Source organism: Hippoglossus hippoglossus, chromosome 10 (genome assembly GCF_009819705.1).
Source record: "Hippoglossus hippoglossus isolate fHipHip1 chromosome 10, fHipHip1.pri, whole genome shotgun sequence".
Taxonomy (NCBI): domain Eukaryota; kingdom Metazoa; phylum Chordata; class Actinopteri; order Pleuronectiformes; family Pleuronectidae; genus Hippoglossus; species Hippoglossus hippoglossus.
In genome coordinates, this window is record NC_047160.1 from 21,049,410 (window position 1) to 21,062,595 (window position 13,186).

The window sequence follows — 13,186 nt, forward strand, 5'->3', positions numbered from 1 at the left end:
AATAACACCACCAAGGCTGCCTCCTTGGCCTTTCAAAGAGTTTTTTAATGGGTGTAAAATAGCGTGTTAAATGTGGTTGGGTTTAATTTAATAGATCAAATGTCTTTGTGTATTAAATTAAAATGTCATACTTGGCTACATACAATCTGTTTTTAATTTATCGCACTTCTAAACAACTGGTTTTTACTACTTTGGTCTGTGGCCTTCCACCAGTTACATTTTGTCTTTTGGCATTGGTTTCCAAATTAATTTTGACGCTCTTGTTTTAGTTTCTCGGTTCAAAAGGGATTAGTCATCAGATGACAGAGCGGGGGAATTAACTGTTTAAATATTTCAGGCCAAGGCTTCTTTCACAAATCTATGAAGCATTCACTGTGTTTTCAAGCTGTCAGACTCTGCACAAAATGCAACAGTAGCCTAGAGGTGTGAAAAACAAGTTTGAGATCCTGGATCAGCTGGGAATAGATGGAAAGTGCAGGAAAGCAAATGAGAGAAGCTCTGCTCTCCACTCACTCAACAACTGCCACTGAGACGCTCCGAAGCCAGGAGTCAAACACTGCGATTGTGTTGGGCAGCTCCCAGGTGTGAATGTGTGAAACCGTATGAATGTGAAGCAGCTACTTCCTGCAACGGAGCGAGTGTGTTCTGCAAACTTTCACTGGATGAATATACCAATGCAGGGAACAGTATTTTTAAAGTAACCTCTCACTTTGAGTACACGGAATCTGTTGATCTCCTCTGAACTCATGTGAAGGCTTTAGTTTGCATGGACACTAATTACCTGACATTTGACCTTATTCTGAATAAGAAGTTTACATGAGTTGCAAATAGAATATTCATATTCCTGTTTAGAAGTTAAAGAACATAGTCTGATTATGACTCATGTCAACATTACATCCACTACGTCAGAATTTTACAACCCCAACCTAATGAAGTTTTAATGTGCGATTCTGTTTTAAACCCTTTTGAGTGTTTTTCATTGACTCAAAACAGTGAGCGATTCAGTATAAGTACTTTTACTCATTCTTATAATACTAATAATATATTTAACGTTCATGTTAGCATTTCTTCTTTACAGTTACACTTCTTGTAACAGAAGGTTCAATGAAGGAAAGCCACAGTAGCTGAGCCCAATGCACACACAGCTTTTTGTTCATACGTCCAATTTTTCTGTGGCTAATAATTCAAATACCCCTCAAACAACATAATGCAGGTACAGCTCAGAATCACCTTTACATGACACATTAAAACACATGTAGCTTACGAAAACAGTGTGTGCAGAAACACCGATGTGAATAATGACAGAAGTTCAAAGTTTCCTCTTTAAACTGTTGAGGGGGTCAGAGAGGGCACGGGGATTTAATGAGCAACCCGGATGGGGGTTTCCTCCTTTGAAATGTCCCCTCTTTTCCTGTCTAACCCCTCAGCTCCAACCCCCCCCCCCCCCCCCCCCCCCCCCCCCCCCGCAACACACATAAGAAGGAAAACACATCATAAGGTCACAGCGAGTTCTTATCGCGGGTAATGCATTGTCCAGCGGAGCAAGACTGTCCGCTCTAATCACGGCGTCTACATTTCTGGGGGCCGAGTGAGGTTAATTTACCTTTCAGATGAGAATACATGGTAAGCTGTTTAAAACGCAGCCACTAATAGAGACAGGGGCGACAGGGTAGAAAGGGCAATGAGATTTGACCCACAGCCTCGATGGATTCCCAAAGGACCTCTTTGAAATGACTCCTATTTTTGATCTATTCTTCTCAGTCAGCTACACGCAATATGTAGACTGAATAATGGTTGTACTGCTGGTTTCAAATAGAAAAGTTAGTCTGTGGGAAAACGGCAAATTGTTGCTGTGTTTGAAACTAAAATACACGACAGAATAAGTTGGAAATGTACTATTTTGTATGATGTATTAGTAACAGCACTTTTAAAGTCTTAGCTACCACTCAAACACTGATCATAACAAGCCACATTAACTCATTCACACACACAGCGCTTTTCCTATCCTTTGACATGCAGACTGGAGGAGCCAGGGATTGAACCCGTGCACCTCTGTTTAGTGGATGACCCGCTCTACCTCCGGAGCCGCAGCCGCCCACTAGTTATCAACAGATATATTGTTGTACCTGAAGAAGTCTTCCTGGCCAGGCTGAATGTGGCAGGTTCCTCCGTTCGAGCAGGGGAAACTAATGCAGGCGTTGATGGGTATTTCACAGTTTTGACCCTGGAGAAGAAGAGAAGACGTTAATGAGTGAATGCAGGGATTTTCTTTTTATTCTGCTCCATCACGGCTAAAAAAACCCCCCAGTCTTTTACGGAGTCTCGCTGACGCAGTGGTTATGGATGAGGGAGATGATTCCTCCCTCTGGCTCACTATTACACTCTCCTCTCCCTTAATGGTGTTCATCACCCTTTACACGGACGTGCAACAAGCAGGAGCAGTAATAAGCCACTTGCTAATGATGGAAAAGAAGTCTTACCAGGTGGTGCAGGAGTAAAAGTACTCACCCACTACCACAGGCACTGAATACAGTTAGCATTTCTTCTGGGGTCAGAAGCTGATGAGGAATCTTATCAACAATTATGTATACTAGTTTATATTTTCAACCAAGAAAGAGCTCCCTTCTGTTAAATTATATTCAAATATACTGTAAATATGATATAACAAATATTGTGTATTATTGTTTTACAAGTTGAGAAGCTGAAGTTGTTATTTTTCCATTGCAATTAAAAGCAAAATCTTTCAGCTTTAGGGTCACAGATCTTTGAATATGTTAGCTGCGGTGAAAGAAAATAGCCTGAAGAGAGATCGAGGGTTGAATAAATCTATTCTGGTTGATTAATCTAAAAAAAAAAAGCAGCAATTTACCAATCAATTCAATTCACAGTATTGTTTTTGTTTCTGTCTCTCTTTCACAAATACACACAATGACCTTTACGAACAATCACAAATGTACATTATGTACACAGGCACACATGAACGTGTGCCACAGCCCACTTCTTTGATTCATCACTGTTCTAACCACACACACCTGTTTTCTGAATAAACAGCTTTCACTTGGAATCTGAGACACATACACACACAGGGCGGCTGGAGTTGGATGGATGCTCCCACACACACACCTACACCCACACACCCACACACCCACACACACAGACACACACATTCACACACACACCGACACAAGCACATTCGCTCCACATCGAACCCTGAGGCTGTTGTTTTAATTTCCAACCACCAAACCTTTGGCCACCAACACACACACTTCCTCTGATCAAGGCTGAGCCTCAGATGTTTACTCTTGTTTTCTCTCTCCATCCATCTTCATTACTTACTCTCTTTTCTCTTTTTTACTGCGTGGCTCTTTTGTTCCGTTAACGTATTTTTTCATTCCACCTTCTTCTTTCTCACTATTAGTTTTCTCCGTATTTCTCTCAATCAGTCTTTCCTGCTGCATTGCTTTCTTTTTCCTTATGTATCCACCTCTTTCCACGAACCCCTCATGTCTTCCCTCTCTTTTTCTCCTTCCCCTTCTCCCCCTCCATCTTTTGTCCTCTGCTGCTCCTTCTTTGATTTCTCTAACACATTTTAATTAATGTTTTCTCAGTGGACACCGTCAAAGAAAGACAAACATACATAAATATATATACACGCACACGCACGCACACACACACACACACACACACACACACACACACACACACACACACACACACACACACACACACACACACACACACACACACACAGCCTGTTTCCTAGTCTGTGACCTTGGCAAGTGATGTTTTAATTAAAAGCAAGACGAAGGCTTTGTCCTCCTGTAAAAGGTTGTGAGGTGTCTGTGCACATGAGATCACAAGTGTATCTTTAAAGTGCTTGTACACAGACAAACACACACACACAGAGGCATGAACCCACAGCAAACGGGTGGGTGTATAGATGATACACGCACACATAACACACACACACACACACGCTTTCAGTGCAAATCACCCTCTCAGTAGTAGGTTTGCATGTTTGCACCGTTGCACCACCAGAACACAATCTAGGTGCACCCAAAGTCTTTCACTTCGCCTTTTGGCACCGCAATAATACACCAATTATACCTTTTCTTGACAGTTGCCATATATATTGGTAATTTCCTAACTAGGACTGGATATCGCCACTGATTTCCAAAATCAATTCGTTTCCAATTCACAAGGTTTCGATTCGATTTCAGATTCAATTAAATATCAATTTATTTAGGGATATTTCATTGTACAATATCAATTTTAGTTGCATTATTCACACATGCGACCAAATTGGTGGCCCTCTGGAGCCCTGAGGAGTCTGGACAATTATCACACCCTTTGTCTTTTGATCAGTCGATAGCTCCAGTGCAGCCAGCTGGAGTCATCATTTCTCTATCGATGAACAGACAGGTACATTATGCATGCGAGGCCAAAGCTAAGCCTGATAATACTGCTAATGCCACAGGCTTATGCAGCGTGGCTATCCATCAAGGATACTTTTCACACACGCAGCCAATTCTAGCATAAGTTACATTTTTTCCCCTTCTGCCTTGGCTGTTCCAGAAGCTTTAAAATACTGATGAACCACTGGATAATGGCTGGCGAGCTGACAGTGTAGGTGAAAGCCAAAAGGGAACGAGACGGCAACATCGTCAGGTTAAAGCACTGATTTCTCCTGCGTTTACATCTGCTCCAATATATTTTCACTCTTCATTAAAATGTGTGTGACAGCAAAGAGGACAGAAGAGCTGATCCACATAACCAAGATGGACCACGGCAATGTAGTGCAAACGAGGCATCGACTGAAATGCATCAGCTATTGACTTTTTAATTTATCTGTATGTATATGAAGGTAGCTGTTAGCCAAAATGTCGTCTGGATGTAAAACACCTCCAAGAAGTACCACTGTTTGTGTCTCGTGTGGAGAAATGTTCAACTTGTGTGATAAAAGAAACTGGTATGACTGTAACAGAAGACAGAGTCTTGGCCTGGATTTATCTGCTGCCTACAACAGAAGCCCCAAAATATTGACTGTTGCCCCTAGAGGCTAATTCATTGTCAGGCGTTTGCAAATTGGCTCCAAGATTGCAAATTTTAAGGAAATATTGATCGCCAAATGTGCAGTTTCATTCCGATATCTTTAATATTTAGTGAATTGAGTGCTTTTGAGATTTACTTTATACAAAGAACAATTCCACTACACCTAGTATTAGATCTTAGGTTTCCCCCTTAAATTTAAAAGTATCTCCCTCTGCTCCCTCTGCTCTCACCTTGAATCCATATGGACAGGTGCAGTGGTAGGTTCCAGTCGACTCAGAGACACAGGTACCGTTGTTTTGGCACGGCGCCCCCAGGCAGGGGGCGCATTTCGACATCAGGCTGATGTCTACTGGACCTGAGAGAGATAACACAAACAGAGGCAGATGAGAGCAGGACGACACTGTGGGGAAATGGAGGGATAAAGATAAGAACAGCAGAAAGGGAGCGAAGGAGTGTCAGCGGAGAAGACATACATATTTACTCATGCTGCACTAAACACACTGCTGCAGACTTCAGTTAATGGTGTGTGCTGAGAGAAGGCCTCACAGGGGAAGGAAAGTGAGAGCTCAGGAGAACAACAAATTAGATTTTCTTTCACAGGCCTGTATACGAAAGAGGAAGAGGCGATGATGTGAGGTTCTTCTGATTTGATCTTATTTATTCGTATTTACCTTTACACTGAAATCTGTTGAGTGGTGTGGTGAGCAGGAGCCTGTCAGCCATGTCAGGAGGTCCGGTACAACGAGCAATTCCTGTTCAAAAGCACAATTTATTGAGAAAGTGCAAAACATACATGACAATTTGTCTTATTCTTCATTATATGAAATGTTGTTTGGAGGTATTTCGATGACGTCTCCTTACCAGGCTCTTTAAAACCAGCCTTGACCCACTGGGAGAGCCAGCGCAGGTCACAGTTACAGTACAAGGGATTGGCACCGAGAGCCCTGAACAAACACAAACACACAATTTACTGGACAATTCACACAACACTTGCATACAAACAGAAAAGCGGACATATGGGGTCGTACTTACAGGTGGGACAGAGCGGTGAGGTGGTTGAAAGCTCCTTCTGGGATAGTTGAGAGGTCGTTGCCATGGAGAGTCCTGGAGGAGAGGAGAGTTAACATGGATATTAAACTAAATTTTGACCTTGTTAAATATTCAAGAGCTCGCTTTTGACTCATTTTATTGTGTGACTTATTCTATTGTGTAATTAATTAATTAATTAAGCATTTAGTTTGTTGTAACCAGGAAAATAATGTGAAACTGCACATCTGACTTTTGAATTCATCCCAGAATGGTTCTTCCTCATCGTCTTCACTTCTGGATAATGCTTTTTTACTGCTACTCTACTTATTGTGACACTGCTGCTGATATTAACTGACTGTTTTATATTTAGATCAAAAGCTTGAAGCTGTGTTAACATCATTTCCACAGATAACAATTCACAGTTTACAAATCAAACAATGAATATTTTCAGCATCGCATCCATCATATTAGAGTTAAATGAAACTGACGGCCCCGCGGCCTAATACCCAACTTCCAGCTAAATAATACAACTGGTCCGACTCTGACTTGCCGCCTGCTAAATTATTTAGATTATTTGTGGTTCCTCAGCTGCAGACACACCATCATCCCCTTTTATAATGGAAAAAAATACATTATTTATGAAAGAATAACACAAAATAAACAGAAAGCTTATTTTCATTGTTGGGCAATAAAGCTTGTCCTGGTCTCTGAATGGAATATTAGCTGCCTCATATGGTCCTGTAGCAGACAGTGGTGTGTGTGTGTGTGTATAGAAAAAACCACAGGGACAAACTGCAGGCTGTGATGTGTATCAGTGTGAGGATGTGAATTTTTGTTTTGTACCTTTGGGTTTTCATGTACATGTTTGTATGCTTAGATGTGTGTGTTCGTGTGTTCAAAACTTTTGTCTCCAAGGGCTCATGGACTGCAGACTGTGTGTGTGTGTGTGTGTGTGTGTGTGTGTGTGTGTCCTTTGAGTCTCACAATTTAAGTGTGTTGCCTGCTGGATATAAGTTCACATTCCATTAGAGCACAGGGCTGTGGCAGGGGACAGCTCAGCTATCAAACCACCACTATTGGAAACGTGTATGTGCATGTGTGTGTATGTGTGTGTGCGCACGTGTAAATCAGTGTGTTCATGTTCGTGTAAGTGTGTAATGTGCAAATATTTGTATGTGTCTGATCTCTTTTGTACAACTTTGTGCTCGTATGTGTGCTTAATGTCTTAACATTTTTGTGTGCATCTTTGTGTGTGTTCCTGCATCTATGTACGATGGTCTAACAGCCCCCGCACACGGCTGGCCCAGAGGGGGTTGTGGGTAATGAGGAAGTGACAGTGATGGCTGCTTGGCAACCAGTTGCTATGCGGGGGCAGAGAGGGAGCAGTCCCCACGGCAACATCAACTAAAATGAAAGGAAGGAAGGAGGGAAGGATTTTTAAAAAAGCGATCACTAAACTTCAGCAAGGTGGAGGCCTGGTAAAGGATAAAGTCAATACGTGGAGAAAAGGCCAGAAACAAAGCCGACTTTTTCTTTCTGAACAAATCGAGGTGGAAGAAATGTCCACAGAGAGGAACACAAGGCTCAGGAATCAGATTTCTCAGTTATTTCATGGTTTCATGTTGAGTTTTCAGCTGAAAGTTACTGTCATAGAAATTTGATATTTAAAAGTAGTAGTTGTAGTTCGGGAAAACAGGTTTTCTTGTCGCCTTTAAGTGAACAAACCAGAAATTATTTCAACCATAATTTCATCTAATAAAGCAAAAAATCACTGTTGAATAAACAGTGATAACACAGCATTTAAAATTCTACATGTTGCTCGTATTAGAGTCAAAAGTAAATTCTGTCCATGACCATTTAAGTTGCAAGTTTTTTTCTGTGCTAATACTTGTGTGTATTTTCATGTTAATGTGTGTTTACCTACATTTATATCTATCTGTGTATGTAGATGGCCAGACAGCAATATTTACGCGCAATTTGTGCGTGTGTGTGTGTGTGCGAGCGTGGGTTAGTGAGACAGAGGGTGGACAACCAGATGGATGACTGAGGACACAGAGGCTGAAGGTCGATTCATCAAACACAACATTGGGCGGAGAGAGAGAGAAAAGGAGGAGAGGATGGATGGAGGAGAGAGAAGGAGAGACAGAGTGAAGGGACAGAGTGGGGGGGAGATGGAGCGCAGCATGCAGACACAGAGGGAGCATTAAAGAGGAGATAAGATATGGTCACTTTTATCTCCTTCAGAACCCTGAAACAACAAATGATCGGGCGGCTGCTTCTCATTTTGTGACTGGCTCTCAACGTGGCCTGACACCGGGGGGACGATTAAACTTTAATTTCACTCAGTACTATAACTAGCAACAGGGAGTGTTGAATATTGAATCCACTGCGGCACTTGAAGATGAAGCTTGCTACTCACAGCAGGCGAAGTGACTTGAGGCCGTCGAAGGCATGGACCGGGATGCAGCGAATCTGGTTATAGCTCAGGATGCTGAAAGACAGAGGACATGAGCAAGGTCAGGAGACTCAGTTTGTAACTTAGGATGTTGTTTTTATACATGTTAGTTTCCTTGTACATATTCATTTTACATTCATTAATTATATTTTAGACAATTCCGCATAGAGAATAAAAGAGACAAAGAGGAAAGAAGACGTGAGAGGTGAAGCAGCAGATTTGGTTTTACAGAAACTCAGAACCTGTAGCCAGTGTATGTGGAAACATGGATAATTAACAAGGGGGCACATGTTTAATGAAGTGGAAAAATTAGGTAAAGGTGACAAAACGAATCAGACGTGTTTGAAATGTCAAACTCCCACAGCACAGTTATGTTTTCCTCTTTTAAAACTGTCAATGAACCAAAAATAAGTTCAGGAATAAATGAACAAAAGGGGAAAACCCTTTAAGGCCAGGATTCCACTCATGGTCAAATGTTCCAGGGTAATTCTTTTAACATAATCTAGCATGGAGCCTGATAATGATCCTGTTCACGTCCCATTCACTTACATGGAGGAGGTGGTATTCATGACTTGTACTGCAACCCACTACCAGGTCCTTCAGTTTTGGGGAGCCCTCATGTCGTCTATCTTTACATACAGTCTATGGTTTAAGCCTGATATGTATCTTTAAGACAACGTTGATTCTCAGCAGGTTTTGTCTAATGACGCTCAACATAATCACACCTACTGATTATCGAGAGGCGTCAAAGTGTCTCAGAGGAAACAGGGAAAATCTTTTAGATCTTTTAGACGTCAAGCTTTGGGTTAACAACTGGTTGTTAAACGTTAGAGCAACAATCCCCACAGCCAGCAAATCCACAGATTAACTAAAAGGCTGTAAAAACCAATGTGGAAAGTGAAACATTCTCCTCCACCTCCACTATGTGAACTCTTGGCAATGTACCCTTGAGCAAAGTGTTCAACACAGAGAGTGTTCCAGCGATGCTATCTGGGGGCTAACAGTAGAAGTCTGTGGTTGCACTGGGCAGCTCCCGGGTGTGAATCAGTGCAACTGTATGAAATATGAAACAAGGAGTCGCTGGATAAGAGCAAATGGGCTCAGTCAACCTTCCCTGGACACACGAAAGCCAGATGATGTAAAAACCATTTAATACACAAAAAAAAGAAGTAAAAAGAGAGACACAAACTAAAGAAAATGAATGTGTATGAGAGACAGAATGGGAGTAAAGCAGATTTTAATTCAGCAGGGTCACTGAGGCAACATCCGAACCAATATGTTTTCTTTTTAAAACAGCATTTGAGCTCAGTATCAGTAATAATCCACACAAACACGCCTGAAATTGTAAATCACAATATATCTCACTGTGGCTTTTTGTTTTTTCTCTCCGAACCTGACCAACCGTGACAGGCATTCTGTTTTTTGTTTTTTGAACATGATGTTTTCACCGATTAGGGTAAAAAAGGAAGTAGGAAGCCAAGCCAATGTGACCGAACCCAACCCAAATATTGTTTCAAAGTTTTTGTCTGAACACGGCCCAACCCATCAGGTCTCGACGGGCTCAGGGTCAGATATACACTCTCTAATTCTCACACACTGGGGCGTGGGAAGCAGATTGTTGCTTAGTTACAGAAAATACTACAAACCAGAAACAACGATGGCAAAAAGTAAGGTGAGAAATTTCTTTTCTTGGACTGACTGAGAGTGTTAACAGCGTTTTGCCTTCACCACTGGTAGCTGAGCCGTGACGGAGTTTTCCAAAATAAAAGGGGCCCAACAGTTTCTAAACTTCTCAATTTTAGGTGCTTGAAAACTCTTGAGTAGAGTGGACGGCAGACGCAACGGTAGCAACCGTGATGTTTTTAAAAATTAAACATAGTAGTGTTAACGTAGCCTGAGTGAGTGATGAAGAAGTGAAAAATAAATCTTTATGAGCTTTCTGAAGGGATGCATATTATGAAAGAGATGAAGGAAGAGGATGATACAAGAGGAAGATGCAAGCAGAAGACAAGAGGTTAGAAGAAGCAGATGAGTGAAGAGATACTTGGAGGACAGAGGTGGAAAAGCTATAAGAAAACACGAGAGAAAAGAGGGTTGACAGAGAAGATGAATCAATTAATATAAGTAAACACTTATTTCTAGAGGTTTTTAACCCTAACACTTGCACACACACAACTTTGATATGACGTTGGATCGTGGGCGGACTGTGTAGTAACTTACAGTGTTGCTAGCTGCGTCATATTGTTGAAGGTAAACTGGGCCAGGGTGCTGATGCTGTTGTTGCTCAGGTCCCTGCGTAGATACAAACATGTCGTAAACATACAAACACAAACGTGCCGTTCGTAGTACATATATACATGATGAGGTCTTTAAACTGTCTGCACAACACTTTAGTGTGTGTTTTCTTTTCAAGGTTACGTGAACAGTACATACACCAGTGACAGCTGCTTCAGGGATGCCAGCTCCTTGGGCACAGATGTCAGCATATTACCCTCCAGGTAACTGCAAGGAAAAAGGTGCATAGTTAATGTAGGATGTATTGCACACACACACACACACACACACACACACACACACACACACACACACACACACACACACACACACACACACACACACACACACACACACACTCAGGCAAACACACACACACATATTTTTACATTTTGGTTTCTACATTAAGACGAAGCAATGAAAGAATGGAGGAACACAGCATCTCAATAAATTATTTTTTTTAGTAAAGAAAATGTTTCTTCTCATGATTTTCACACTGATGTCATCTTGTGTTTGCTCATACAGTGCTGTGCATGTTTCTTAAAGCTCTGCAACCTTTTCTGCACAAGTGGAAGATTCTTCTGTAGAAGCCTTAAACACATTCTGTTATCCAACCTCTGCAAATTCACTATACATTTAGGATGTGAGAAGCAGCACATCAAACTCCACACTCATGCACACACACACATTTTATGATCCACTGGTCTGTGCTCCTCACTCTCTCAGGTCATAAGTAGGCCATGTGGACAGTATGATGGAGCATCTTCTTCAGTTTGATCAATACCTAATCACTGCTATTGACCCCACAGAGCAGGCCTATTTCATAGCTACAGGCCTTTCTGTGCGGGTGTGAGTAATAATTCACCTTTTCTAACAGAGATTCTCTTCCTACACTTTTCGAAATTTCACAAATCTCACTTTTTTTTTAACGCTTTTATAATCCTGCATTAAATGCAGCATTATGGGCATTTCCTTTTTTGGCATCTTTCTTCAAAACAAAGATTTTTTTATAGTCTTAAAATAAAAGACAAAACGTTTTACAAGTTGTAATAAACTGGGAAATCAGAAGCCAAATACATGATTGAAATTATTGGCAAAGCTTTTAAAAAGTGTAAATAGTGGACTGTAGCTACTGTAGAGAGATTTTGTACTTTTCCAACACTGTAATGTCAAAGTATTTTAAAGAATATTTTTTAGGAAAACACCCAAGGACAGTTTCTGGTGTCGCTCTCGGCTGTTGGGAAATAGTCTTTCTTCCTTACTCTGTTTTCTGTAATACTACACAAGACAATAATCGACTGCATGTTTTATATTTACTGTAAATATATTTTAAATATCTGTGGTGACTCATAGATTCATGACATCAACATCTAAACAAACACATAAACACACAAATACCTGCAGCGAGTACTCTGCAGGTATAAACCCATTAAATCACAGGAATATAGAGAGAGTGTGTGTGTGTGTGTTTATTCACCTAATGTTTTGTTAGATCCTGGAGCTGCATAGGGCAAACTGCTGCATCAATATTGCACTGCAGCAACGTGTGTGTGTGTGTGTGTGTTTGAGACTGTGTGTGTGTGGTTGTGACGTTGCATGTAGTTGGGGACAAAATACCTGGTTTTGCTTATGTGCATGAAGATGTTTTCTGTTACATTTATATGTCTGTATATTTGAACAAGTACAGATCCTTGCATTTGAGTTTGTTCTGTGTGTGTGTTTGTGTGTGTGTGCGCGCGCATGCATGCGTGACTCACAGCTCGGTGGCGTCCTTGGGAATGCCCTTGGGCAGAGAGTGCAGCCCTCTGTTGCTGCAGCGCACCACGCTGTCTGAGCACGTGCAGGCGTCAGGACAGCCAGACGTAGGAAGACAACCATTATCCTCAACACCTGGAGAGAGAGAGTCACGGAGAGAGGGATATTAGAGAGAGACAAAAGAGAAGGAAGAGAGGGATCAAGAAAAGGATGGAGACTTAAAAGTGGACAGAGATGACACAGAGAAAAAGGGGCAACAGACTGAGGAGAAAGGGGGAATGAAATAAAACAGACAGAAAGAAAGATAGAGGTTGGGAGAGGCAAGGGCAAAAAAAAAATGAGAGAGCAAAGAAGAGATAAAGGAAACGATAGAAAGATATAAAAACTAAAGTTAATTCGAGCCTAAGCTCCTTTCATGAGTAATTTATAATCCATATCAAATGAGTAGAGGCCATTAAATCAGCTGCACTTGTGCTTCAACATCTGGCTCAGGACCTGCAGGCAGGTCGCAGTAGGCTAATATTAAAACCCTTTAGATGACTCTGGATAAATACTGAACAGATGTTGATAGGATGGGCTTTGAAAACTCATGTCAATACGGCCACAAAATAAAAAGTTGCA

General features: G+C 41.4%; 1 protein-coding gene across 3 annotated transcripts in view; it reads right to left on the minus strand.

Moving 5' to 3' along the window:
- Positions 1 to 13,186, minus strand: part of slit3 (slit homolog 3 (Drosophila)) — a 232,874-nt gene that overhangs the window by 23,214 nt on the left and 196,474 nt on the right. For all 3 annotated transcript variants that reach the window (XM_034597271.1, XM_034597270.1, XM_034597272.1), the window contains 9 exons: positions 12,568 to 12,700; positions 10,970 to 11,038; positions 10,757 to 10,828; positions 8,501 to 8,572; positions 6,085 to 6,156; positions 5,914 to 5,996; positions 5,724 to 5,804; positions 5,283 to 5,407; positions 2,127 to 2,224 (listed from right to left, as the gene is read on the minus strand). In XM_034597271.1, coding sequence (XP_034453162.1) covers positions 2,127 to 2,224; positions 5,283 to 5,407; positions 5,724 to 5,804; positions 5,914 to 5,996; positions 6,085 to 6,156; positions 8,501 to 8,572; positions 10,757 to 10,828; positions 10,970 to 11,038; positions 12,568 to 12,700 — 805 coding nt within the window. The remainder of the gene's footprint in view (positions 1 to 2,126; positions 2,225 to 5,282; positions 5,408 to 5,723; positions 5,805 to 5,913; positions 5,997 to 6,084; positions 6,157 to 8,500; positions 8,573 to 10,756; positions 10,829 to 10,969; positions 11,039 to 12,567; positions 12,701 to 13,186) is intronic.